Here is a 12,832-nt window from a genome sequence, read left to right as displayed (position 1 = left end):
AGTCACTGTGGTAATGGAAGTGTTGAGAGCTGAAAACAAACAAATAAAACAAGGCAATAGGTGAAATAAATGAATTAAAAATCAACTCATCCCATCTACTGTTTCTTTGATAACACTCCTGTGAAGCACCTTGGGACAGTTTACTAAGTCCAAGGTGCTTTGTATAAACCAATTTGTTTCAGCTCCAAGGCATTTGGGAGGGCTGAAGAATTTGACTCGTAAAACCCGTCCCCCGGGCCATCATACTACCTTTTCTTGCTAGACAGGTGAAGCCACATGTCATAAAAAAGAATGAAGTTATTCAAGGCAAGGGTGAGTGCTGATTTCATACCTCTGGCCAGGGTACCCCTCCGAATATTTGTTGTTCATACAGGAGCCCAGAGCCTCCAATACGGCTCGGCTCGCAAAGTTCTCGGAGGCAATGAGTTCCAAACCAAGTCTCTGACGACTCTTCTCCTTCTTAATGATCCCGTACACCTGTCAGGGAATCAGAACGTTTTTAAAAATCTTCGTAAGTGCTGTTTCTCAGCACAGGTCAATGGTTGGTAACCCGTCTTACACAGAAATAAAGTCTCATTGTCACCACCTATTATAAATCACTCTTAGATTGGGTCACTCCAGTCCCGAAATCAGGAGGCGGAATTCAATCTAATTTTCTCCCCCTCCACATTCTCACCACTGCCCCTGAGCCCGAGGCCTTTTATCCAATTATAGCATGTCTGCTCTTTGAACAGAAGAAACAGGAGCAGGAGTAGACCACACAGCCCCTCGAGCCTCTTCGACCATTCAATCAGATCCCAACTGAACTTCTGCCTGAATTCTGTTCCCCCCCGCTAACCCAGTGTCTCTGGATATCTTTACTGTCTAAAACTTTGTCAAACTCAACAACTAAGTATTCTCAGTTGTCTGGGTTTGATCATTCCAAAGATGCACAGCTTTCTGAGCAAAGAAATTTCTCCTCACCTCAGCCCTTGTGGCACAGTGGCTAGCACTGCTGCCTCGCAGTGCCAGGAACCCAGGTTCAATTCCAACCTTCGGTGACTGTGTGTGGAGTTTGCACGTTCTCCCCTGTGTCTGCATGGGTTTCCTCTGGGTGCTCTGGTTTCCTCCCACAGTCCAAAGATATGCAGGTTAGCTGGATTGGCCATGCTAAATTGCCCCTTAGTGTCCAAAAGGTTGGGTGGGGTTATGGGGATAGGACAGGGGAGTGGGCCTGAGTATGGTGCTCTTTCAGAGTAGACTTGATGGGCCAATTGGCCTCCTTCTGCACTGTAGGGATTCTATGATTCTAAATGGTTGACGCCTTATGCTGCAGCTATGATCACTAGGTGATTCCTTGGCCAGGAAAAATAGCCTCTCAGCATCAACCTCAAAAACATTTTGTTTTCATAAGATCACCTTAACTCCCCTCATCTAAACTCCAGAGGACATAGTCTATTCTACTCAATATCTCCTCACAGAACAGCCCCTTCATTTGGGGAGTCAATCTAATGAACCTTCATTGCACCTCCTTCAAGGCACGTATATCCTTTGGTTAAGGGGACTATAAATGTATATGGTACTCCATGTGTGATCGCAGAAAAGCCCTTTATAATTGCAACAAGACCACCTTACTCGTGTACACCAATCTCCCTGCAATGAAGGCTCACATACCATTTTCCTCCCGAATTGCTTATCATACCCACAAAGTTAACTTTGTAATTTTTTTTACAAGGGCACACAGATCTCATCTACCAGTCTCGCACTTTGAATAAGAGGCCTAAATGGGTAACCCGTGGCTGAGGCCGCACATAGTTCCGTTTTTTACAATGGGGAGCTCCGCTCACTAGAACTCCCTGTTGTAGCTCGAGGTTAGGGTCCCGATCTCCGAGGCCCACAAAAAAATCCTCGATCTCCCCGCCCCCCCAGCCTGAATGCAGCATGGGAGGCCCTCCCCAACACCCACGGAGGGCAACCCCGGCCTGATAACGCGTACGCAAAAAATGCCAGCCTGGCAGTGCCAACCCAGCACCCTGGCAGTGGCCCCGTGAGCTGGCAGTGCCCCCAAGGCACCTTGGCAGAGCCAGGCTGGCACTCAGGTGGCACTGCCAGGTTTGCAGGCTGGCAGCGCCAGGGTACCCAGATGGCACCAACAGTGCCAGGGTACCACATTGTACCACACTCCGATCCCCTTGAGATCCCCAATCTCGCGAGGCGTTGTGAGCCGGATCGATCCCGGGAGCGGGGTCTTCTGGCTTTCACCGGTCAAACTGCCCCACGGTGAGCCGCTTTTCCAGCGCAGCGTGGCCGGAAGATCGCGCCCATTGATTTGAATTGTAAACAGCTAAGACCTAAACACTGAGATCTTGCTGCACCATTAGGTGCAACCTCCCACCCAAAAATGATCCATTATTATTACTCCCTGTTGTTGTCTGTTAACCAATCCTCAATCCATGTTAATACATTATCCCCAATCCCATGAGCCTTTAACTTGCGTAACAACCTCTTTTGTAGAACATTGCTGAGTGTCTTCTAAAAATCCTCATATACTACATCTACTGGTTCCCTTTATCTACCCTGTTGGTTACACCCTGAAAAAATTCTCATAGATTTGTCAAACATGATTCCCTTTCATAAAACCTTACTGGCTCTGCCTAATCATATTATGATTTTTTGATTACGCTATGTTATTATGTCCCTAATAATAGATTCTAGTATTTTTCTCTATGACTATGATCAGGCTAACTGGGGGTGATCTCAGCTCCCTGTATCTTCTCTTCCTCTTTTCTTAAACAGTGAGGGGTACACTTGATAACTTCCAAACAACGTGGATCAGGTTAGAATCTAGGCAATTCTTGGAGACTAAGACTATTATTATCTCTGCAGCTACAACTTTTGAATCTCTGCAGGTAGACTATCAGGTCCAGGTAATCCATCTTACAGTCCCATTAATTGCATTAATACTTTTGCTTTACTAATATTAATTACCTCAAGTACTTCACTCTCAGTATACCTACTTCCGGTCTGTTCTCTGTGTCTTCTATTGTGACGATAATAAAAATAATGCCAAAACTTTGCCTTGTTTCCCATTATAATGAGGTCTCTGCCTCTAAGGCAGTGGTTTTCAAAATGGGGGGTCATGGCCTTCGGGTGTGTCACAGGATGTTAAAAAATGGGACGCCAAAATTGAATCTGCAAAGATTCCCTGCCCTTTTTTTCTCTGGGTAAATGAAATACATATTCTCTCTGCAGTACACAGAATGACCACAAGAGGCAATGAACACATTGGTGTGCCATTGGCGCCATTTGTTTTTCCCCTTGCTAGCAAGTTGATTCATTGTCTTTCTACACATAACTGCACATAATGACAGGCTGCACATAACCCATGGATCGTTTTGTCATCCGAAAGAGAGGGCCAGAGACACCAATAGCCAATAAACCTACTGGCCTTATAATTAGGTTTAATATGTCTGCGAGGTTACTCTCATATTCTATTTTCTCTTTTTTAAATTAATGTTTTGGTCAACCTTGGTTGATTTTTAAAACCTTCTCAATATTCAGACTCATTACTCAGCAACTTTAAAGCCTCTTATTTTAATTCATGCTTAACTTCTCTAATTAACCATGGTTGTATCCCTTTCCCTGTGGCATTTTTCATTCCTCAAGGGAAAATATAGTTGTCAAGAATTGGGAATTATTTCTTTATATCTTCACCAATTCTTACCTATATATTTATAAATCAAAATTACGAGTTAATTTAACTAGTCCACCACCTTACTCCGCTGTATTTGGTTTTGTTTAAATTTAAGTGTTTCAGACATAACACATTACTCTCAATTTATGAAATTCTGTCACTTTGTGATCTATTTATGATCTGTTGCTAAGATTATTACACAATACTAGATCTAAAATAATCTGCTCCCTTGTTAGTTCCTCGACATATTGTTCTGGAAAACTGATTAATTTGCATTCCATAAATTCCTGATCCAAGTTACTTTTTCCAATACAGTTTACCCAGATAATATGAGAACTAAAGGGCCTGTCAATTATTGCATAACCCTTGTTGCATGCTCCTCAAATTTCCAGATTAATGCTCTGGCCAACACTATGGCCACTCTTAGGAGGTCCATAAAGTACTTTCACAATGTTTTCTGCCATTTGTTATTTCTTCATTCCTCCCATTCGTATTCTATAGGGGCTGGTTTAGCTCACTGGGCTAAATCGCTGGCTTTTAAAGCAGACCAAGCAGGCCGGCAGCACAGTTCGATTCCCGTACCAGCCTCCCCGGACAGGCGCCAGAATGTGGCGACTAGGGGCTTTTCACAGTAACTTCGCTGAAGCCTACTCGTGACAATAAGCGATTTTCAATTTCAATATCCTGATTTTGTGGGCTAAGATCCTTTCTTTCTATGGCCTTCCCTCAGCCTTTAATGATGCACTTTCACAGGTTTCAGATGTGAATATGAAAAGGATTTATTAATAAGTAAACAGTAGTCTCATGGCTGCGCCTAGCTCCTAACATGTCTCCTGCCTGAGGGTCTCCACCCCCTGGGGCGATAACCCACTCTGAGTCCCAACCTGCCAGAGAGAATGGTCCACCAGCTCCCAACTGGTCTCCCAAGCTAGGTGACCCTTACTCTGCTGTGTTATTCTTAAAGGGACAATCAGCACAAATCACCACACCCCGCTCACCTCCTTTTCCATTTTGCCTATCATTCCTCAAAGTCACACACTCTCGAATATTAAGTTCCCAACTCTGGCCGACCCCCAGTAATGGCTACAGAGCAAATCCATTTATCTCAATTCGTGCCATGAATTCATCGACCTTGTTACAAATGCACCTTGCATTCAAATATACCACATTTAAATTTAACTTTTTACTATATTCCCTAACATTGCCTTTGACACAATCTGCCATTTTACTCAAATCACACCTCTGCTCTCCAGCCTTGACTTTTCTCAAAAGACTTATAAATGTATTTAGATCTGAATTTTCCTACCACTCGCACCCCAACTTATTGATTTAAAACCCTATCTACTCTGTTACGCAGACTATCTGGCGGAGAAACAGGCCATTCAACCAAATGGTCCATGCTGCTGTTTGTGCTCCACACAAGCCTCCTCCCACACTGTTTCTGGTAACCCGAGGATTTCCTCGTAATCCTTTCTCCTTCATTTAGTTATCTAGTTTTCCCCTGAAATGAATCAGTACTATTTGCCTCTTTTGTTCCATGTGATAGAAGGTTTTACATTCAAACCACTCTCTGGTTAAATAAGCGTCTCTTGAATTTTTATTGGATTTTATGAGTGATTTGTCTCCATTTTGAGCCACGCTCAAAACTGCCTCCATTTATCCCAACGAACTCCTTCACGATGTTCATGACCTCTATCGGGTCTTGGACTTCTCTTTTCCACAGAAAAGAGCCTCAGCCTGTTTAGTATTTCCTGTCACTTTGAACCTGTCGATTCTGGGACATGAAACCTCTAGTCTGTACTGCCTGGCACCCGCACTTTGCCCACTGACAGCCCCATTACAGTTTTAAGAAACAAATCACTTCTTAAAGGAAAACTGACAATATAATTTTACATTTTTACTCACCTCTGGATCATTGCTGCTCAGGGGTTCCACTAGCATTGCAGTGTGGGATTCCCAAATGGCTGAGTTACCAATGGCTCCTGCCATGATTGAAAACCTTTTTCCAAGTCAGAATGTCTGCTGCGTTAAACATAAAAATAGCACAAGAGAAATGAACGAGCCTGGAGCTGGATTCGGCCGAGAACCAGTGTCCTTAAAAATGCTTAATCGCTACTCTAAACAATGTTTCAACAACCCTGTATAATCATTCACAGATTGGTGACCAGTTCAGGGTTGCACTTTGCTGCTGCATAGTTGGACCGTAACCAAATAAAAAGCAGCAGTAAATAACTTTTGGATGTTCTTCCTTTTTTTAAATTTAGAGGATCCAGTTAATTTTTTTTCCAATTAAGGGGCAATTTAGCGTGGCCAATCCATTTACCCTGCACACCTTTGGGTTGTGGGGGTGAAACCCACGCAGACACAGGGAGAATGTGCGAATTCCACACAGACAGTGACCCGGGGTTGGGATCTAACCTGGGTCCTCAGCACCGTAGGCAGCAGTGCTAACCACTGCGCCACCGTGGCGCCTTTGGATGCCCTTCCTACATGGTAATGTTTCACAAAGCAGGAAGGGGCCATTTGGGCCACCGTACCAATGCCAAATAGTGACCAGCAAAGTTCCGTTCCCCGAAGCTCTCTCCCCTCTGGAATTCTTATTTTTCAAATACTTATTCTTTTTCCTTTATTTTCAAGAAATCTTTAATGAATTCTGCCACCACCCTGAAATATCTCCATCTCCCTTTCCTCCTCCTGAGAGTCTAACCTCTTCAACCAAACATTTGCCACTTGTCCTAATATCGTCTTATGTGGCTCAGTGTCAAATTTTATTTGATAAACGCTGCTTGAAACACCTTGAGATGTGTCACGACATTAACGGCGCTATATAAATGCTAATTTTGTCTATATACAGAGTCTAGAGTTCCTCAGCCGGACATCAAGATGCAGCCAGCAGTATAATTTGAATCTAGCAGCCTCGAGTGGCTATCAGAACACTGTTTCCCCGTTGTAACAACAGTCTAAATAAATTGGGCATAAAAACTCCATTTGGAATAGCAGAGACTTGTTCAGCTAGGTATTCTGTAATTAATGGTCGGAGTATATACTCAGACCAAAGCTCTGTCAATGCCATCTGAAACAGCAATTGGCTAATAAACCACCAGTCGGCTCTTCAGATGTTTGTTGACAGCTCTTTCCTGTGTAAAAGCTGAATCACCACACAGGCAGGATTATGTGAGGCACAGCTAACTCAATATTTTAAGAAGACTACAGATTGCTCCATCTGTTGGAGCACCTTTTGATATAGAACATAGAACATAAAACAGTACAACACAGAACAGGCCCTTCGGCCCTCGATGTTGTGCCGAGCAATGATCACCCTACTCAAACCCACGTATCCACCCTATACCCGTAACCCAACAACCCCCCCCTTAACCTTACTTTTTAGAACACTACGGGCAAGTTAGCATGGCCAATCCACCTAACCTGCACATCTTTGGACTGTGGGAGGAAACCGGAGCACCCGGAGGAAACCCACGCACACACGGGGAGGACGTGCAGACTCCGTACAGATAGTGACCCAGCCGGGAATCGAACCTGTGACCCTGGAGCTGGGAAGCATTTATGCTAACCACCATGCTACCGTGCTGCCCTGAGGTAAATTTCTAGTTACCATGCAAACTGTGTACCTGCTATCCAAAAACAACTTGCATTTATAAAGCACCATTAATATAGTTAAACATCCCGAGGCAGATCATTCCACCTATTTCCACCTCTGTAATATCAACTGGCTCCAGGCCTACCTCAGCTCATTTACTGCCCAAAACCCTCATCCACGTCTTTGTTGCCTCTCATCTTGGCTATTCTAATACACTCCTACCTGACCTGCCATGCTCTACCCTCCGTAACCTTGAGCTCACCCAAGTCTCTGCTGCCCACTTCTTAATGCACACCAAGTGCTGTTCATGCATTGTCCCAGTGTTGGATGACCTACATTTAAATCCTGTTAAACAATGCCTCAATCTTAAAAATTCTCATCCTTGTTTTCAAATCCCTGCAGGGCCTCAACCCTCCTTTATCTGTGCAACCACTTGAGCCCCAACGGCCCACCACAATATCCGCATTCCTCCAAATCTGGCCTCTTTAGCATCCATGATTTTAATCACTCCACTATCGGTGGCCGTGCCTAAGCTCCGGAGCTTTATCCATGGCATCTCTCTGCCTCTCTATTTTTCTTTAAGACATTCCTGAGAACATAGCTCTTTGACCAGGTTTTTTGTCATCTGACCGAATATTTCATGTGGCTCAATGGCAGTTTTTGTTTGATAATGCTCCTGCAAAGTGCCTCGAGATGATCTGCTACTTTAAAGGTGTTACAATACAAATTGTTGTCCTTCCAGAAGCGTAATCAGACGCAGATTTGATAGCCAACCACACAGGGAGACATTAGGATACTGACCAAAAGGGGCAGCACGGTGGCGCAGTGGTTAGCACCGCTACCTCACGGCGCCGAGGTCCCAGGCTCGATCCCGGCTCTGGATCACTGTCCATGTGGAGTTTGCACATTCTCCCCATGTTTGCGTGTGTTTTGCCCCCACAACCCAAAGATGTGTAGGGTAGGTGGATTGGCCATGCTAAATTTATTTTTAAAAAGGATACTGACCAAAAGCTTGGTCAGGAAGCAGGATTTTAGGGGAATTGAATTTAGGCTTGAGTAGATGAAGGCACAACTGCCAATTATGGGACAAAGAAGAGAACGCCAGAATTTGAGGAACATGGGGCGGGATTCTGCAAAAACTGGCGGGGCGGAATCCTCCGCACCTTCAGGGGCTAGGCCGGCGCCAGAGTGGTTTGCTCCGCGCTGGCCGGCATGGAAGGGCTTGGCGCCACGCCAACCGGCGGCGAAGGGCCTCCGCCGGCCTGTGCGAGTCGCCGAATGCGTGGGAGCACCAGCGTGTGCTGGCGTCATCCCAGCGCATGTGCAGGGGGCGTTCATCTCTGCGTCGGCCATCGCGGACTGTTATAGCAGCTGACGCGGAGGAATAGAGTTCCCCCACGGCACAGGCCCGCCCGCGGATCGGTGGGCTCCGATCACGGGCCAGGCCACATGGGGCACCTCATGGTGCCAGATCCCCCTGCGTCCTCCCGAGGACCCCAGAGGCCACCGCGGAGCCAGGTCCCGCCGGTAAGTACCTGTTGTCATTTACGCTGGCGGGACCGGCCGTAAACGGTCGGCCAATCGGCCCCTCGCAGGCCAGAGAATTGCCGGGGGTGGCTGCTGCCAGCGGCCGCCGGCCACGTGTAACAAACCTGAAATACTGGGCAGGATTCTCTGATTCCCCAAACTGCGTGTTTGTCGGCTGCGTGTCGTTCGTTGGCGCCATGATTCTATCCTCCCGCTGCCTGTCAATGGGATTTCCCATCCAAACCACCAAACGCCAACGCAAAACCCAGTGGAGGGGGGTGCACTGCCAGCGGGAAAAGTGAATCAGGACGACCAGAGAATTCCGGTCACCGTTTATAATTGTTTCCTCCAAATCTACTGGAAGCAAAGTAGCAATTCAAGCTCAAATATTTTGGCATGCTGCCCAACTGAAATTTGGACAAAGCCCGCTTTGTCTCAGCACTCAAGCCTCACGTGGTCTAAACTACTGTCACACTGTAACAAGTTACTTTTTAAATTTTCAGCCACAGCCTTCACAACAGGAAGGAAGTTTAGTACCAAAGTTTAGAATGGAGAAGATGCAACACTTGAGATGCTTCATATCTTTCAGAAACAGTCCAATTTATCTTCTAACCTTCAGGTTCCTTCAAATAAAACCTTTCTTCCCATCTTCGCCCAGCAGCACTGGTTCTCATTGCAAAATTATTCCTCACAAATGTTGCTCCTTTCCCAGTACCTCATCCGATTGCCAATTCTTCATGGGGGAACTGCATGATGAGAGTCTGTGGGATATTCTTCCTTCGGAGATATCACTGCTAACCCCAATTCTGATTTACATCGCACTTTATTACATCCTTTGGACTTTCCAAGACGTTTTAAACCCAATGAATTATTCTGATAGATCATCAGACATTGCAGCGAAGTACCACAGTCGGAAAGGAACATTTTTTCTCCCTAATGGCTTTGGATTTTTATCGAGTTGTTCATGTCTTCCAGGTGGAATGGGTAGTACGTATGGATATATAAAATACATATTGTAAGGTTTCTGATATTTATAAGGTGCTCATGAAGGGGAAAGGGTCCCAGACGGAGGAACTGAAACTCAAATGGGAGGAGGAGCTAGACGGGGTAATGGAGGACGGGCTGTGGGCAGAAGCCCTGAGTAGGGTAAATTCGGCCGCAACATGTGCCAGGCTCGGCCTGATTCAATTTAAGGTCGTTCACCGGGCCCACATGACGGTGGCTCGGATGAGCAAATTCTTTGGGGTAGAGGACAAATGCGCTAGGTGCGCAGGACCAGCGAACCACGTACATATGTTTTGGACATGTCCGATGCTTAGGGGGTACTGGGAGGGATTTGCGGGGATCATGTCCCGGGTGCTAAAAACAAGGGTGGTGATGAGTCCAGGGTTGGCAATTTTTGGGGTTTCGGAAGACCGGGAGTCCAGGGTGAGAAAGAGGCCAATGTTTTGGCCTTTGCTTCCCTGATAGCCCGGCGACGAATATTATTGGCGTGGAGGGACTCAAAGCCCCCGAAGACTGACTTGTGGCTTTCGACCATGTCGAGTTTTCTGGGTATGGAAAAAATTAAGTTCGCCTTGAGGGGATCTGTACAGGGGTTCGCCCGAAGGTGGCAACCATTCATTGACTTCTTTGCGGGAGAGTGAGCATCAGCAGGGGGGAGGGGGGTGTGAGGTTAGAGTAGAGTAGGAGGGATAAATTGGCGGGTAGTACCGATGGATGAGGAGCGGGCTTGTGCAGTATGGTACGATTGAAGTATTGAACGTACGTGGATGTTTGCACATTTTTGCCTTTTTTGCTTTCTCTTTGTTGATGTCTGTAACTATTTACAATGCCGAAAAACTACCTCAATAAAACTGTTCGTTAAAAAAATATATATATTGTACGGCAACTATACATTCCTGTTTATAAATTTCTGCACATGCTGGAATCTGAAACAAAAACAGAAAATACCGGACAATCACAGCAGGTCTAACAGCATCTGTGGAGAGCAAAGGGAGCTAATGTTGCTGACTCGAAACAAAGAGCTTTGACAAAGAGTTATCCAGACTCAAAATGTTAGCTCCTTTTTCTGTCCACAGATGCTGTAATATTTTCTGTGTCTGTGTTATACATTCCTGTTTTCCAGAGAGTGCCTAATTAAGCTACCATGACTCTGGACAAATAATGTCCCTAGAAGGGTCCCAATTCACAAAATCTACACCTGAATGAACATCCTATTGGTGTGTGCATGGGTTCAAATTAGGATTCAAGTGACCCTGAGCTGCCCTGTGGTCAGTCAACGAAGTGGACAGAGGTGTGTGACAGGTTGGTTCCAATTATTGGAAGAGATGTCAGTCTCTTGTTTTAAACTATTCGGAGGGGAGACTCACAGAGACTTCAACTTGTGCTGAGCTTGTGCCCGCAGGCCGCAGAACACATGCTCCAGAAGCTGCACAACCCCTTTACCACCTCCCCCCTCTATTCCTGGATGATCTCCAGGAACAAGCACAATATTCTTGTGCGTTTGGGCCAAGAGGCAATGGCCACAGAGACAAAACGTCCAAGCAATGGTGCCACTGGTAACCAAGGACAGCAAAATGTGTTCCATGGCCGCAGATGGCGTGGATGACCGTCAGACTGGATCTCCCCAGTTCCAATTAAGACAAAGTCACCAGATGACGTGATGTATAAAGAATTGCGAGTTGAGTGAATGGAAAAACTGTTACAGCACAGGAAGCCCTTTTTTTGCCTGTCCTGCTCATGCTGGTCCTCTGCAAGAGCCGTTTCCCTTACCCCAGGGCTCCAGAGGTTTTTCCTTTTCAGACAATGATCCAACCCCCTTTTGAATGCCAAAATTGAATCTTCTTCCATCACACGCTCAGTTAGGTTACATTACAGTTCCTAACCCCTTAATCCATAAAAATGTTTTCCCTCATGTCGCCATTGCTACCTTTGCCAATGACCTCAAATCTGTGCCCTCTGATTCTCAACCCTTCCACTGATGGTGAACAGTATCTCTCCATCTACTCTGCCCTGGCCCTTGATGTTGACCATCTCCATCAAATCTTAGAGACACAAACTGGGTAGAGCAGACTCTCTCTCTCTCTCTCCTGTCAGTCACTGTTGGTCCTGCTTGTCCAGACCTGGACCCCGAAATGTAATATGGGCACCGAGAGCTCTTTCACAGCTGCTCTGCTGTGCATCATCTGCACGATTTCTGACTGTTTCTGTTGTGCTCAAGGTCGGGTGACAGACGGGGACTGATCCTCTTCCTTCCCCTCTCCCCAAAACCGTTAAAGCAATGCAACCTCGGTGGTTGCCGCTTTAAAGACCTGAACACTGCGATCTGCCTGGAAAGTTGTCGGATTTACGCGCAGTTCCGCCACGACTTCTCTGCCATTGTGATCCGCTACAAACTTACCGGCAAGAACTGAGCCCGGAGTGAGGAGGGCGCGCTCAGACCCACTGCCAGCAGCCAATCACAGCAAAGCCCCATTCCAACCAATCAACTGTCTGTTGACAGAGGCCAATCAGAGACAGAACTCTACTCGCTGTAGCCAATTGGAGATGGACAATTATTTACAGCCGCTAATCAGAAGAGAGTGAACTTCTGTTGACCTACTGCTCCTGTGTCTGGAGGGGCGGCAGTCAGTGTGCCAGCAGCCAGAGTCAGACAGTGTGCCAGAGTCAATGTGCCAGAGTCAATGTGCTGGAGTCAGACAGTGTGCCAGTGTCAATGTGCCAGTGTCAGACTGTGCCAGTGTCAATGTGCCAGAGTCAGACAGTGTGCCAGTGTCAATGTGCCAGAGCCAATGTGCCAGAGTCAATGTGCTGGAGTCAGACAGTGTGCCAGTGTCAATGTGCCAGAGTCAGACAGTGTGCCAGAGCCAATGTGCTGGAGTCAGACAGTGTGCCAGTGTCAATGTGCCAGTGTCAGACTGTGCCAGTGTCAATGTGCCAGAGTCAGACAGTGTGCCAGTGTCAATGTTCCAGAGTCAGACAGTGTGCCAGAGCCAATGTGCTGGAGTCAGACAGTGTGCCAGTGTCAATGT

General features: G+C 46.4%; 1 protein-coding gene across 2 annotated transcripts in view; it reads right to left on the bottom strand.

Annotated features, from left to right (window-relative positions):
* Nucleotides 1–12,276, bottom strand: part of shmt1 (serine hydroxymethyltransferase 1 (soluble)) — a 47,170-nt gene extending 34,894 nt beyond the window's left edge. The window contains exons 1-3 of one of the 2 annotated variants that reach the window (XM_038820434.1): nucleotides 12,202–12,276; nucleotides 5,579–5,695; nucleotides 332–477 (exon numbers count right to left, since the gene is read on the bottom strand). In XM_038820434.1, the coding sequence (XP_038676362.1) occupies nucleotides 332–477; nucleotides 5,579–5,662 (230 nt within the window). In that variant the 5' untranslated portion in view covers nucleotides 5,663–5,695; nucleotides 12,202–12,276. Of the gene's footprint in view, nucleotides 1–331; nucleotides 478–5,578; nucleotides 5,772–12,201 lie in introns of those variants that run through there. The other variant, XM_038820435.1, reaches the window with a different exon arrangement.
* Between the last annotated feature and the right edge of the window lie 556 nt (nucleotides 12,277–12,832).

This window comes from Scyliorhinus canicula, chromosome 15, assembly GCF_902713615.1.
Source record: "Scyliorhinus canicula chromosome 15, sScyCan1.1, whole genome shotgun sequence".
Taxonomy (NCBI): Eukaryota; Metazoa; Chordata; class Chondrichthyes; order Carcharhiniformes; family Scyliorhinidae; genus Scyliorhinus; species Scyliorhinus canicula.
This window is presented reverse-complemented; position numbering and strand designations above follow the sequence as displayed.